This window comes from Pelecanus crispus, chromosome 15 (assembly GCF_030463565.1).
Source record: "Pelecanus crispus isolate bPelCri1 chromosome 15, bPelCri1.pri, whole genome shotgun sequence".
In the NCBI taxonomy this organism is placed as follows: Eukaryota; Metazoa; Chordata; class Aves; order Pelecaniformes; family Pelecanidae; genus Pelecanus; species Pelecanus crispus.
In genome coordinates this window covers 655,350-669,856 of record NC_134657.1, presented here as the reverse complement: position 1 = coordinate 669,856, position 14,507 = coordinate 655,350, and the positions used below count along the sequence as shown (strand labels likewise).

The 14,507-nt window shown below is 44.5% G+C and overlaps 1 protein-coding gene across 1 annotated transcript; it reads left to right on the top strand.

The window, feature by feature from the left end:
• The first annotated feature begins 2,683 nt into the window (after positions 1 to 2,683).
• LOC142594975 (E3 ubiquitin-protein ligase RBBP6-like) lies at positions 2,684 to 13,923 on the top strand. Its single transcript, XM_075721713.1, is given in 11 exon segments — positions 2,684 to 2,849; positions 5,169 to 5,268; positions 6,879 to 6,959; positions 7,702 to 7,843; positions 8,228 to 8,251; positions 8,253 to 8,273; positions 10,673 to 10,761; positions 10,882 to 10,978; positions 11,824 to 11,963; positions 12,876 to 13,045; positions 13,811 to 13,923. Coding segments are annotated over 11 exon segments (1,143 nt in total).
• Positions 13,924 to 14,507: the final 584 nt, after the last annotated feature.

The window sequence follows — 14,507 nt, the reverse complement described above, 5'->3', positions numbered from 1 at the left end:
CCAAGGAAACGTGGCCAAGGCGAGTGCACAGTTGAACTCTGCTTGCTGTCAGTGTGGATTGTGTCTGTGCTCGGCCAGGCACGCAGGAGCTTTCATATGAGGAATGGGACTATTCCAGGGTGAAATGAGCAGTCAGGATCCAAAGTCTACTCTGTGTAAGGCAATCAGGTGGCAATGTGCAGTTGGAGCCTTCTTGGTTGCTTACCCTTTGATTTCAGTGCTGTCCTCTAGTCCGAATCTTGCAGTGTTTTTGCTGAGGTGTAAAAATTAAAGGGATAAAGCAGATCATCCTCGCCCACGCACACACCTTCCCCCCAGCTCCAGGTGAACAGACAAAATCTCTGGAGGTGCGTTGTTTTATGAAATGTGTATCAGATATCCAGCATCAGGGGAGTTGTGTACAGCGAATGGCTGCAGGTGCCTGGGGCATGGCTGGTGTCACCTGGAAGGGAAAAAGGGAGCAAAGGTGACCATGGGGACTTGTTACCAAGTAGGTTTATTTGTAATTTCTCATTTAGAGAATTTCTCAATTTCACATTCAGAGCTGAATGTGTGCCTTGCAACATTTAGCTCGCAGTACTTCCTCCTGTCCTCCCGCTCTTCCTCCTCCCGATCGTCTTCCTCCACCTGCTGTTCCTACTCCTCTTCATTGTCATCCTTTTACGCTTCTTCTCCTCCTCCTCTCTGTCCTCCTGTTTGTCATTGCTGTAGTTGTCCTCATCCTCCTGCTTTTCCTCCCCCTTCCTCCCACTCCTCCTCAACTTCATCCTAATCCTCCTTCTCCTGTTAGTTGTCCTTATTCTCCTGTTCATCCCCTTGCTCACCTTCTTCTTGTTTCTCCTCCTCTGTCTTCTCTTTCTCCCCCACCTCCTCCACTGCCTCTTCTTTGTTCTGTTAGTCTGTTCATCCTGTATGTCATCCTCCTCTTCCTTCTCTTCTTCTTCCTCCTCCTCATCGTCCCATTCCTCTTCATTCTCCTCCTCCTTATGCCCCTCTACCTCCTTACCCTACTCCTCTTCCTCCTCTTTTTTCTTCTTCTTTCTCATGTTTGTCCTCCTCCTCCTGTTCTGTGTCTTGTTCCCCTATCTTCTGCTCCTCCTCTTGCTCCTCCTTCTTCTCTTCCTGTTCTTCCTCCTGATCCTGGTGCCACCTGTTCCTCTTCTGACTGTTCCTCGTGTTCCTCCTCCACCTCTTCTTTCTCCTCCTCTCACTCCTCCTCATGTTTGTCCTCCTCCTCCTGTTCTGTGTCTTGTTCCTCCTTGTTCTCATTCTCTTTCTGTGTTCCTCGTCCCCTTCATCCCCTTCCTCCTCCTGCCGTCCATCAGTTCATCCTGTTTGTCTTCCTTCTTGTTCTCCTCCTCCTGTTTGTCCTGCTGTTAATTCTCTGTGATGGGGTCATCACAACCCAGTTGGTTGGGTGCCTGGGAGACGGTGATAGATGAAGGGATTCCCCATTTAGAAGCAGCTTTCTATATGCCCTTTTCTTGTGTCAACATGAGAAAAACGACAGGCTGACAGTGGGGGTTTTAAAGGGTTTGTGGTTTGGAGAGAGCAGGGAAATGAGCTCATGCCACTGGGCACTCTGTCCTGTGCTGCTAAAAGGTGGTCTCGGGCTAATCGATTCTGTGTTACCATTTGTGGTGGTAAGTTGAATTCTTCCTGTAGGGCTGTAATAATCTCTGCGGTTTCATTAATGGCTTTTTCTAGTTCTCTTGACACATTTGCAGTAGCTCGCTCTAGTTTTGCAACCACTAAGCGTGGGATAAAAGCTGTTACAGACAGGGGGAACTTAGTGCCACATGCCATCAGAGGGCTGTAACACTTTTTCCCGTAGCTATCAGTAGCTGGGAGCTCCAGAGGCAGAAGAGATAGTGGTTCTAACCTGTGCGGAAGGTATTATTGCACTTAGAATCCACTTTTCAGCTCAGGTGGAGAGTAAATCCTGAAATGCCCTTTCTTCACCTATCCAATATTGCCCTGGTAGTTGTGCAAATAGGGCAGTCTGATCTTCAAATGAGTCTGAATGATGCAAATGATTTCCTGTGCAAGGGTTAGCATGTGCCAGATTGGGTTGTTCAGGTAAACCAGTAAGGCTGGGACCCAGAGGAGATGACTCAGAGCATCAGGATCCTCTAGGCCCGTAGTGGCAGCCAAACTCTTACCATTACCTTTAGTTTGATTGTGGCTTCCTGCAGAACAGCAAGTGAATCTCTCTGCGAACATCCATGTTGTCTGGCAGTGTGCAGGGCCGGATGAACTCCCTCCAGGAAGACATGGCCAGCGTGCTGGCTTATTCGAATGGGTTTCACGTAAGGGCTTCTGGAGAATCTGCCTTGCACACTCAGTGGATGTGGTAGATGGGAGGGTTTGGAGGAATGTGTGGAGGAATGGCGATTGCCTTTAGGGAGAGCTCAGGGTTAGGAGGAAGAGGGTGGGGCCACCGTGCCCCCATGACACGGGCCTTTTGTCATAATGTGCTGGGTGAGGTGAGGCGCTGGCGGCAGCCCGTGCACTTGTCGTCCAGGAAAGCCCTGGGCGGAACGCTGAGGCCGGGCGCCCGAGTGGCCGTAGCGAGCGGTCGGGCCTGGGAGCGCTGCGTGCGAGAGAGGGAGCGGAGGAGGAGCCGGGGCCGCGGGGGCCTCTCCCCATCGTGTGGCTGCCCGGCCGGGCTGCGAGGAGGAGCATGTCGTGCGTCCGCTACAAGTTCTCCTCCAAGCTGAGCTATGATACGGTCACCTTCAGCAGCCTCCACATCCCCCTGTGCGACCTCAAGCGCCAGATCATGGGCTGCGAGAAGCTGAAGGTGGCCAACAGCAACCTGCAGATCAGCAACTCCCAGACCAACGAAGGTGCATGGGGGCGGCGGGCGCGGGGCCTTGGGCACCTAAAGCTGCCTGTTTATCTGCAGATATGTCCTTGTTTTGTCTGGGACAGAGTTGGTTTTCTCCCTAGTAGCTGGTGTGGTGCTGTGGTTTGGATTTAGCATGAGAATAATGCTGATAGCACACTGATGTTGTTGTTGCTCAGGAGTGTTTGTGGCAGTCAAGGACTTTTCCGCTTCCCATGCTCTGGCAGGTGCAGAAGAAGCTGTGAGGGGGCAGAGCCGGGAGAGCTGACCCGAACTGGCCAGAGGGCTATTCCATACCATAGGGTGTCATGCTCAGTGTAGAAAGTGGGGGGAGTTGGCTGGGGGGCAGCGATCGCTGCTCGGGGACGGGCTGGGCATCGGTCGTCGGGTGGTGAGCAACTGCTTTGTGCATCACTTTGTGCTTTGTATGTTCTTTTATCATTAGTAGAAGCAGTATTACTATTTCTCTTCCTCTGCTGTCCTATTAAACTGCCGTTATCTCAACCCATGGGTTTTAACTTTTTCCCCCCCGATTCTCTCCCCCATCCCCCCGGGGTGTGGGGGGAGGCTGAGCGAGCGGCTGTGTGGTGCTTAGTTGCCGACTGAGGTTAAACCACAACAAGATATTTAAACTATGTTCAGGAGAATGTCTCTGAAGAGACTTAAGAGCACACTGTTAGGGGTCATCGGGATGCCATTGGATTGCATGACACGCGTAGGTAGAGATATGTTTCAGAAGTCTTGTATTTTTCTACTACTGTTGAATGAAATTGTCAAGAGCTTTTGAAAAATGGTTGCTTTGCTTGAAGGGCTTTGCTGCAGAAGGGTCTCTGAATGTTGTCTTCGGTTGCTAAGGTACTGTCAGCTTCATACATGCCAGCAGGCTGAGTGGCCAACTGGCTGACAACACTACTGGAACGGTTGGGTCTGTGTCAAACAGAGCCTTAAAACCAGACTGATGGATGGTACTAAATGTGATGGAGCCCAATTATTATCCCCAAGGAGAAAAAATGTTTTGAGATAGGCGAAACGTGTATTCTGTTATAGCAGGTGAGGAACGGAAAGCAAAGTTTTAGGAGAAAAAGTGATGCTCATAAAGACGTTACCCCATAAAGTGTTACTCTAATGTACATCGTACCAGTTTTACCAAGTGTGTTGCTTTGTTTTCATCCATACTCAGAATCCGGTGAAGAAAAAGTGTCTGCTTCACTAGGTTCTGTTAAGCGTGGTGTTCCCTAAAGGTGAGGTTAAACAAGGAGTATCTGTCATGCTTTAAAGAGCATCCCTCTTGTTTACCACTGACCAGATCCTCCTCTAGGTAGGCTGTGTTGCCCTTTGACCTTTGTAAAAGGAGTCTAAAATTTTAAACTTGGTCTATTAGTGACACAGGTGCTTCCTGAAGCTTTCCTAAGGGTGTTTTCCATGTGAAAATGCAAAAATCCCTCCGTGGTTTTCAGAGCAAAACTAGAGAATACATTTCAGTGTAATGTATACGTATGCCAAATTTTTGCTTGAAATGCATAACCATGAATTTCATTTTTTATTCATCAGAAGTAGATGCGTAAACTCACTAGAACTAAACAGGATTTTAAATGTCAGTGGTAAAAAATGATATGATGGACTCTTTTGAAGATCTGGGAAGGCAAACTGGATGGTTGAGACCTATTTTAAATGTCGGGGGGGGGCAGGGGTGTCCTCTTCCGTGCTTACTCTAGAGGCATGTTCTATAAAGGCAGAATTCCCTTCAAAAAGCCTGCACTCAGGAATGATGCATTTCAACTTGCCGCCTCCTCTTAATTTGATCTGAACTTCTTGACCTGTCTTTTAGAATAGATGTTCTCACAATATTGTGGAAGAACTGTAAACTGCAGAGCTCAGGATTCCTGAGTGCTCTTTCCTGCCCTGTAACATTCTGACTCAAACCCCTTGGAGCATGTGCTATTGTGCTTCTCAGGCAAGAGACAACAAACCAACAACCAAACAACAAACCCCAACTGGGCCTCTGACCTGGTCTTAATGCAGATGGAAGGCTGTCTTCTGTGTTCTGTCAGTCCTGAGAGACCTTGGAGAGCATTGCGTTGTTGGCATTCAAACTGTTTTAAATGAATGGAAAAGATTTTGCTGCTTGTGTGTGATTATCAAACCTGAAGACTTCTAGGAATGTCCCGTTAGTGTGTTGAGATGATAAAAGCGCAATGTTACATAGAAAGCTTTGCTTTCATACCTGTGAAGGGATTGCCTGAAGTGCTATGTCATTACATAGTAATAGGCATTCTTACAAATTGACTAATGTCTTTTTCCATATTTGTGTTGTTTTCAGAATACACAGATGCTAATGCCCTGATTCCTAAGAACTCATTGGTGATCGTTCGAAGAATCCCTGCTGGAGGAGTCAAAGGTACCAGCAAAACCTATGTTGTGTAAGTATCCATACAGCATTGTACCCTTTGTTAGGGCTTTCAGTGTGTTAGCTGGTTTTGTGGATATTAGTTTACAGAGGCATTCCGATTGCATCTTTGTTGTTAAAGGTGCTGTTAATTTTGGTTGTCATGGGGTAGATTGTAATGTATCTGTCCCAAAGTCGACTTCACTGTTTAGGCCTGCTGGGACATAGGGTTCAAACTCCAAGAGTGGTAACTTTTAAGATGATTCTCTTGGGCTTGTTCTTGGGCTTGATTTTTCTGAGACCCAAGTTGTAGATCCTGTTTTCTCTACCTGGAGTGGTCTTTATCATATCTTCTTGCTTTTATTGCTTTTATGGTGAAGAGAGAGAGGCATTGCAGTGTGAACTCAGAATTTGTTCCCATCTCAGAAGAGTCTGATTGTTAGGGTTTGACTCTTTCTTGCCTTTGGGGGAGGGAGGGTGGGATATGGCAGGTATTCTTATGCCCCATGTTTTATGCCCATTTATGCCCATTTATCCCCATTCTTATGCCTAGGTTTTTGGCATCCTAGCTGTAGAGGAAAGACCAAGGGTTGCCAGCTGGCGAACCATGCAAACAAGAAGTTCCATTAGTAAGTGATTCGTATCGGTTTCCTAAAGACAGCATCCGTTTCAGGCAAGAGAAAAAGAACACTATCCCAAAGTGTATTGCCTTTTGTGCGAGTACGATGAAGGAATAGTTAATCCTTTCCAAACCTGAAACGCAGGAAGCAGTTTAGCACGTTGCCAACTGTTGCTAGTTCTCTTTCTACATCTGTTTTTACCCTAAGCTGATATCTGTGCTCCAGGTTTTAGTTCTGTATTCCTAAGATTTACGGAGGACAGACAACTGGGTGTATTGATTAAAATGACAGACACTCAAATGCAATCCTGCCTACAGCATTCTTGCTGTCATTTCTGTATTCACACAGTCCAGTTGTGTATCAGCTACATTAGCACTGTTTGAATGGTCGTATTTTCCAGCCTTCTTAAAGATAGGCCTCTCCACCACAGTTAGTAGGTGTTATTAGCTTGTGGTTTTGCCATGTCCTTCTGATGTGGGTTCCCCATAAATAAAGTATTCTGATGAGTTACAGTGTGTCTCAAACAAACAGTACAGCAGCATCCTGGCGCCCGTGAAGCACTTGCAAGCAAAAAAACCCTGAATTTGTGTGGCTCTGCATGTAAACTTTGGGCACATTACTGCAGAAGTTGTTGCAGTGCTTTCAGGCACTACTGAGTAATTCTGGATGCCACAGCGTTGTGCTTATAAGCATGGCCTTGTTTTGGGGGTTAATTTAAGGATGTATGCTAGTGCTGTCTTGTGAATGCATGGTTGGGTGGCACCCTCTCCTGGTATTGTAATGCTGCCCTAAAGTGAGAGGACAGATGCTGCTGGCATCAAAGCTCAACTAAATCCCTGTGTGTGGGGACAAGGAAAGAATGGCACTGCTGTTGTAACGTTGAAAATTAGCCGTGCAGATTAGCTTTTGATTCCTCCAGCTGGAAACATTGCAGAAACTGCTGGTAGAGTGGTTAATGTTTGGGAATGATGAATGCATGCTGTAATGGTGGAGAGGCCTTGAAAATGCGTTACTCGCCTTGCAGTATGTTCTTGAAGGAGAATGTACGAAGAAACCCCTGTGTGGTGATCTCAAGCATTTCCTTGAACTTCCTCATCTTCAGGAGGTACGGGCTCTATTTTAAGTTCTGATCACCTTCATTTCTCTTCCAGAAGTCGAACGGAGCCAGTGAGCGGACCATCAAAACCAGTATGTAAAACCACAATCTGACACTTTATTCTACACACAGCACTTAATTCTAAACAATGTAGCTTTGTATTAATTTTCCAAACAGTAAGTCACTGAATACTTTACAAAATACACTGAAAATAAGTTTCCTGTAGTGATGGTTCCTTCTCAAACTAAATAAGTATTTTCTTTAAATTTGGGCACAAGTTTAGAGCCTGGTGCATTTGTGGGTGAAATCCCTGTCATTTGTCTTAACTTCTGCCTGCAGTATGCTTTTGGAGCTCAGTGACTTCAGGGTTGGATGGTGCTTTAATTTCCCAGAGGTTAAGCCTGTCTTTAGTGTACCACCATATGGTCCTAAACATATAGAGAAGGAATGATGAACTGGAGTGAGGAATCATCTTCTGCATGTAGAGATCTTTTTCCCCAGAGTCTGCTAAAACTGCTCCCTTGAATTCTTCTACTGCATTAGGTACTAAAGGACAAGAGCGTTTTCCACAGAAGGGTTTTAACCTCTCTTCTGATCCAGTTAGTGACCCCTTGAGGAGAGCCATTCAGTTTACATTGTGAAATGTTATTCTACGCTTTTGAACAACTTCAGGCATAATAAGCAGTGACTCGAGTGTCTTTCTGCTAAGGTTTTACTGGGGTAAGCTTAACTGCTGCTTGTGGCATAATAGAATTGAGTGTACTGGAAAAGGAACAAGCGAAGAGTTCCCCTTTTTCCTTGTGGAAAAAGTGCCTGCCAGTCTTAGTTCTCAACAAACACAGCAGTCCATTACGAACCAGTGGCCTGAGAACTTCATTCCTGCAAGCCCTTCTGTAGGTAGCTGGGAGGGAGGAGTGTGGTTGCAATTTATTCTCCTAAATTCCTTTTTAGCTGAAAATTGGCAGCTTCCTTACCCCTGTGACTCTTAAGCAGTTGTGAGCATTTGACAAGGGTCCCTCTCTGAGATAGTCTGGAGCAGTAAGCTGATCTCAGGCGGGTTTGGTGAGTTTGGTTTCTTCTCATTCACCACAGAGGCACTCTGGAGCTGTCACAGGTTTGGACACTTTTTTGAACAAATACCGATTACACTGGGTTGGAAATGCCTCTTTCAGTGACACTCAGAGGACATGGTGCAGCCTTTCGGACTGCAGTAGAGGTGAACTATTGCTGTGTTTTGATTGTAGAACTTGAATATGTGTTTAATGTTTTGTGCACAGATCGATGACTCTTCTGGATCTGTTTTCTCTGGCCCAGCTTATTAAGGTATATGTCTATATATATTCTTGTCAAATGCTTAAAACCCAAAGTGTTTGCTTTGTATTTTAAAACCTTATACTGTGATCTATAGCTGGATAACTCTTGTAATGTGAACAAAACTTTAATTTAATTTTTAATAATGTAAAGTATTTATTTTAACTGTAAAATGTGTGTCTATCTTGATACTGTCCTGTAAAGAGTGGTTGCCAGTTTGGGAAGATAGAAGGGGAGTACCTTATCAGCCTCAACGTAATGTTGCCATGCTACTCATCTTCAGGACACAAAGAAGCAGCACTGCAGAAGCTGTTTACCGTTTTTCATACGTTTCATTCATTTTGTGTTGGAAACTAACACAACTTTCAGAGAAGAATTATATGGTCTGTAAGTTATGGACATTTCAGGGGGGGTTGCAGCAGCCAAACAAGAAGTGTTTCTGGAACATGGATGATTGCGTGGCTATTTCTGAATTTCTAGTCACGACAGTTATAGTTCCGTTCTGTGAATGCTGCAGAGTTTCATACATCATAGTGCATCTACAGTGGACAGCACAATCTAATTTGTTTGAGCGCAGGCTGTGTCAATTGTGTAAATGTACCTGACTGTTTATAGGAATATGCCAATGTGTATGTGTGGCATATTAGCAGATGTGACCTTCTGAAACTGTTGCAATGCCGTGTTTTGCTGTGGAACTGCTTGCGTTCTGTGCTCAACAATGTGTAGCTTTGCCTGGTGATTGCACCAGTGATTGCACTTTGTGCAAAGGCGTAGTGCTAGCCAATGGAATGAGTGGTCTTTCAAGTGACAAAGCTTAGAGAAGGCAGGGCCTAGTGCAGAGGAGCTGCTTCTTTCTTCTGAAAATAAAGGCTGGAGTTCATTTGCAAGAAAGAGAAATCTCTTCCCACTTGTAACTTCTTCCCTCAATCACTGCAGAAATTACATTGTGAACATTTGGGGGAAAAAAAGACAAAAATTAGTTTGGAAGGTAGCCACCAGAAGAAATTGGACTCCGTTAGTGCTGTGCCTAAATGTGTCCTTGGTTCTGTAAACTCATGTGAAGTTTTCCTCTGAAATGTGAAAAACTGTCCAAGTGGTGTAGACATTTAAGCTTTTGAGAACATTTAAAGAAAAATGCAGGAAAATAACATAAAGCAGCTCAAAACTGTTACTTGCTCTGACCTCTTGAGTGCAGACTGGCTTAGCATGGAGGCAATGTGTTGTAAAAAGTTTTCTGGTTTGTTATTCCTAAGTATTAAATGCCATATTTGAGTTTTGGTCTGTTCCTAGGATGTGTTTTTTGTGTTTTGGAAGTGTTCTATAAACCGTTTGGGTTCAAACAAACTAGTCAAGTATCTGTAAAGTTGTCTGTAAATGTTAATGGCAATGACTTGACAGATGTTGATGTGGATGATGTTACAGTTGAGAAAAAACTGTCTATATGAAACAACCATTTAATAAAATACTGAAACTAGATGGTTGCTTTTGTGAATGAATGCATCTAAAAGCAAAAACATGCGCTGTTGATCTGAAAGATAGGTGCTTGAAGGTCCAGGTCATTTACCGTCACTCCCTTCGTCCCTGCTTGTGTCTGCACTAGTGTGTAATAAAAAACCCGACCAAATACTGGTTAAACAAAAGCAGCTGGCTTCAAGAATTTGAAGACGTAGTTGTGCGTAAGGTTTATATTACAATTTGTCTGTTAAAAGGACACAGTCAGATGGAAAAAAGGGCAGGTTTTGCTTCCTGTAGTTACATCACTCCATGTGAAGAAGTTAGTAGGGGGGAAACATGCAGTTTGGACTGCCTACAGCACATGATGGTGACATTTCTACTGAAAAGAATCCTTTGTCTTGCTGAGGGATTCTAAAAAGCTTGATTCCTTTTCATGCTTCTGTGTCCGAGGCTCAATTTCAGCAAGCAGAAACAACTTCCCCGACTGCTAAGTTGAGTGTCCTTTTAATGCTGCAAAAGGTAAATCATGATAGTGGCATACATCTTTCTCAATTAAATGTACAGCGGAGATCTTCTCCTTCAAATAGTCTGGAGCTTACTATCAGTTCAAAAATACTGGACAGTGTAATTGTTTCTACGCAGAGCTTGAGTCCATGTGGAAGAAAATGGGACTGGTTCCACAAACCTTTATGTAAGGTGCAGACAGAGCCTAAGGTTTTGGGTGCCCAGGAATGCTCTTGTCAAGCAGGTTAACAGGCACCCAAACCCCACGTAAGGGCGTAAGGACTCCCCAGAACATCTTCAGCACAATTCTGTTTTATATGAGTAGCTGTTTTGGTGCAGCCTCAGCTGGCGTTGTGCTGCTCTTTATGGGACTGGGTGAGTGCTGTGGTCTTTGGCTGTGTGGGCTTCAGTGTGTTTCTCATGCGTGTGTCAAATCCTGACCTGTTAAACAGACTGCCAATCTGGCTGAAGCTGATGCTTCCGAAGAAGATAAAATAACAGCAATGATGATACAGTCCTGCCAGGAATATGATCCATCCAAGTAAGTGTTGCTAATGTCAGATCTGTTCTTTGAAGATGATGGAGAAGCTGCAGAGATGCTTGTTGGAACAAGAGAGACACCTTTGCATACCTTTTTCTTTTTTTCCCCCAAATCTTTCAGTTACATGAAGAAAGCCTTGGGTCCACCTCCACCATCTTACACTTGCTTCCGTTGTGGAAAACGTGGCCACTATAGGAAGAACTGCCCAACACATGGGGTAAGATCGTGGGGGACTGCTGGTGTTCGGTAGTTTGTCATTGTTTTTACCTTGGCAGTCACGTAACAAATACAGAAACACTCCTATTAAGAATTGTTTCTCTAGAGGTGAAACACAGAGGTTACCTGGCAATGTTGCAAAGCCCTTCAAACTTCCAGGGAAACCTGCAATTACAAATGTAAAATTGTCTTTTTTCCAGGTCATAGACATTAAATATGTCCATAGGCCTTTCTCTGTGGACTTTCATGCACATTTTTGTATATTTCAATATCACTGGAAATGTTTCTGGTTTTAGCTCTTTTTAATGACTGGTTGTAGACAGGTTTTAGGATTCCGTCTAAACCCGAGACGTTTCTCTTGACCCCATCTTGTGACTATGTGCGTGTTTTAGGTACACAAGCCTCTGGTTGAGTATTCATGCCATTGAACGTTCGTCACTGAATGTATATGCATGAGGTCTGAATTCAGCCTTCATCTAGAGATGGTGAACACAAGTTTTCCCAGCGAGTGATTCAGAGCAGCGAACTGAGCTCTCGCACTGAATTGCACTGGGGAGGAGGAGCAGGTTTGCGTCTCTTCTCTGAGTGGATGGCGAGCGCAGGGATATTTCCCCCTTCAGGAACCTGAAGTTAAGCCAAGGAATGTCAAATGAGTTCAAAACGCTGCTCAAGCCTTTGGAATGTCCTGGTTCTGTTCCTTTAGGAAAATACATGCTTTAGTCGAGCAACCCTTACGCTGGGTACAAGGAGAGCACTAAAGGCTTTTGCTGCTTCCAGTAGTCCTTGAAATGTCATTTGAAGTGTGGGTCTTGAGATGAGATATGTCTGCGTTTCTTTCCTTAACAGGACAAACAATTTGAGTCTGTTCCCAGAGTTAAAAAGAGCACAGGAATTCCCAGGAGTTTCATGGTGGAGGTGAAAGATCCCAACACCAAGGGTGCTATGCTGACAAAGAGTGGAAAATACACAATACTGACTATTAATGCGTAAGTAAGGAATTAACTGGACTGACCACAAAGGGAACGAGAGAAACCATGTGTAATCATCCGAGTGGCAATGCAACCAATTTGGCCAGCATCTGGAATAACGGGAGAGGAAGCATTGTCATTGTAGCTTACCCTTAAAATCTGTGATACTTTCTACCATTAAAATAGGGCGGTCCTTCTGTTCCTGCCCCTGCAAGTTGGTGAAACTTGTGGTATGCTAAGAATGTGTATTTCTGCAAAACATTTCAGTAGAGTTTACAGCGGACTCATTCTCTTTGAATGCTCATTTTGCTTCTGGGTTATGCTTCAAAGGCTTCCTGCAAAATGTAACAAATAGCTGTTGGACTGAGCTTTCCTGCCCCCCTGACTTTTATCCAATGCCATGTGTGAAACAGACTGAAGTTTTCCTGTGGCTATAAACTAAGAAAACACTACTGTGTGCTGACAAGAGTGGCTGCTTTCAAATGCACTTGGTAGCACTTGTGTTTTTCTGTCGTGGATCTCCTTTTGTAGAAGCTGTAACACAGACCTCCTCCATTAATCAAACGTAATTACTCAGAGACTAACTGTACCCTGAGCCTGCGATTTACACTTACCCTCTGGCAAAGGAGAGGTGGGATTCATTTCACCTGATTTCTAGCTGTCAAGGAATTCTTTTTCTAGTCTGAGCTGGTTTCTGAGTTGATCCAATGAAGGGGAGAGTTCTGCGGAAGGAAAATTCTTCCCCGCTCCCTCTTTTAGTGCTGTGGCTACAGAAAAGTAGTTCAAACGAAATGCCTAAATGTTAGAAGGCTAATGGGGTACGCGAAGGATTCCATCTATTCTCTTCCTTTGATAAAATCCAAAGTTTGGAAAAATTTTCCTTTACTCATCTTTAACTCTTTCCTTTTTCCTTCCCCACCCTGCCTCCAGGGAAGCTTATGCTAGAGGCAAGAAGGAAAAGCCTCCCTTCCTACCAGCGGAGCTGTCCTTCTCCTCTTCAGATGATCCTATTCCAGAGGAGTTGTTGTGTCTCATCTGTAAAGATCTCATGACGGATGCAGCTGTTATTCCCTGCTGTGGGAACAGTTACTGTGACGAATGTAAGTGTTACTCCCCTGTCTGTTCATTCAAAACACCACATCTGATCTTCTGAAAGCAGAAATACGAAATAGTGAAATTGCTTTGTTACCACTTCTACTTAATACTTCAGTATACCCTGAACAGGAAAGGACTCTTCTCGTATAAAGGGAAAAAAAAAGAAAAAGGAAGAAAGCTTTTGTCCCATTTTATGTATCTAGTTAAGTCCGCTTTACATGGGAAAGGACGAGTAAGAGAAGAGTGCGTAACTCTGCAGGTGATTACAGTATTAGATATGGAATGCATTTAGTTTGTCCACAGCCCTTTCCCTCATACAAAATTATACAGCCAGCTCTGGTGCCTTACTGTGGTCTGCAACAAAGGGAGAGTTAGGCATTTAATCCACATTCTTCTCCACAGGAGAGCTGGTTAAGGTTAAGAAACCTTCACAACTCAAACCTACTAATGGGTTTTTGAGACGTGTTTTGTTCATTAACTTGAGGTTGGTGACTTCTCGCTGTACTAGACAGTGGAAAAAAGACTAGTGGCAACATCAGGACACAGCCTACTCTACATCTTCAGGTGTGACAGTAGTGAAATAGCAAAACTGTACAGTTGTGTGCTGCATACGAGACATTTTTGAAACTATTGAACTTTTATAGCTTCATGCTCTCAATTCAAGACCACATTCACCCATTAATCATAGACGTGTTTTGAGAATTGATTAGAAGCCAACAAATGTCCTCACTTTGGCTAAAACCTGTTTTGATGATTCTAATTATTCACAGGCATTAGAACAGCGTTGCTGGAATCTGAGGAGCATACCTGCCCAACATGCCACCAGACAGACATTTCGCCTGATTCTTTAATTGCCAACAAGTTCCTACGCCAGGTGCCATGATGCCTTTTACGTAAACTGTTTGTAAGACAAGTCTATTTGTGAAAAGGTGAAAGGGAAGCAAATACTAATTTACATCTCCTTTAAGCAAGGCTAAATTGAACAAGGCCAAATTTACTTTTGAAATACATGATCTGTTGTTACAGAAGCTTACAACCTGGCACATTCAGGTGACACTTTTGTTTAAAAGTGGGGCAGAGGCTTTGCTGGCTGGGAGAGAAGGCAAGGGGACTTGCTCAGGGGAAGGGCTCTGCATGGGAGAGGATGAGACGGAGGTTTCTGGATTCTCCCTCTGTCAACATTTCTGGTTTTCATTTCCTCTCATTCCCTGATGATGATCCCTGCTGCCTGGAGATTTTTGTCCTGAGAGGTGTTTCCCTGTGCCATGTCTTTCCCTGCCAGCACTCACAGACCCCATCCCAACCTCTGTGCACTCACCTCAGCCCTCCAGAAACCTGCCTGTGTGCAGGGCACGGGCTGGGCGCATGGTCCTGTTTGCAGGTAGAAAGAAGGACAGGTCAGACTGATCCTGATGTGTCCAGCAAAGGTGATGCTGCTTGTGTCCATATGCAGAGGAGTGGCTGAAA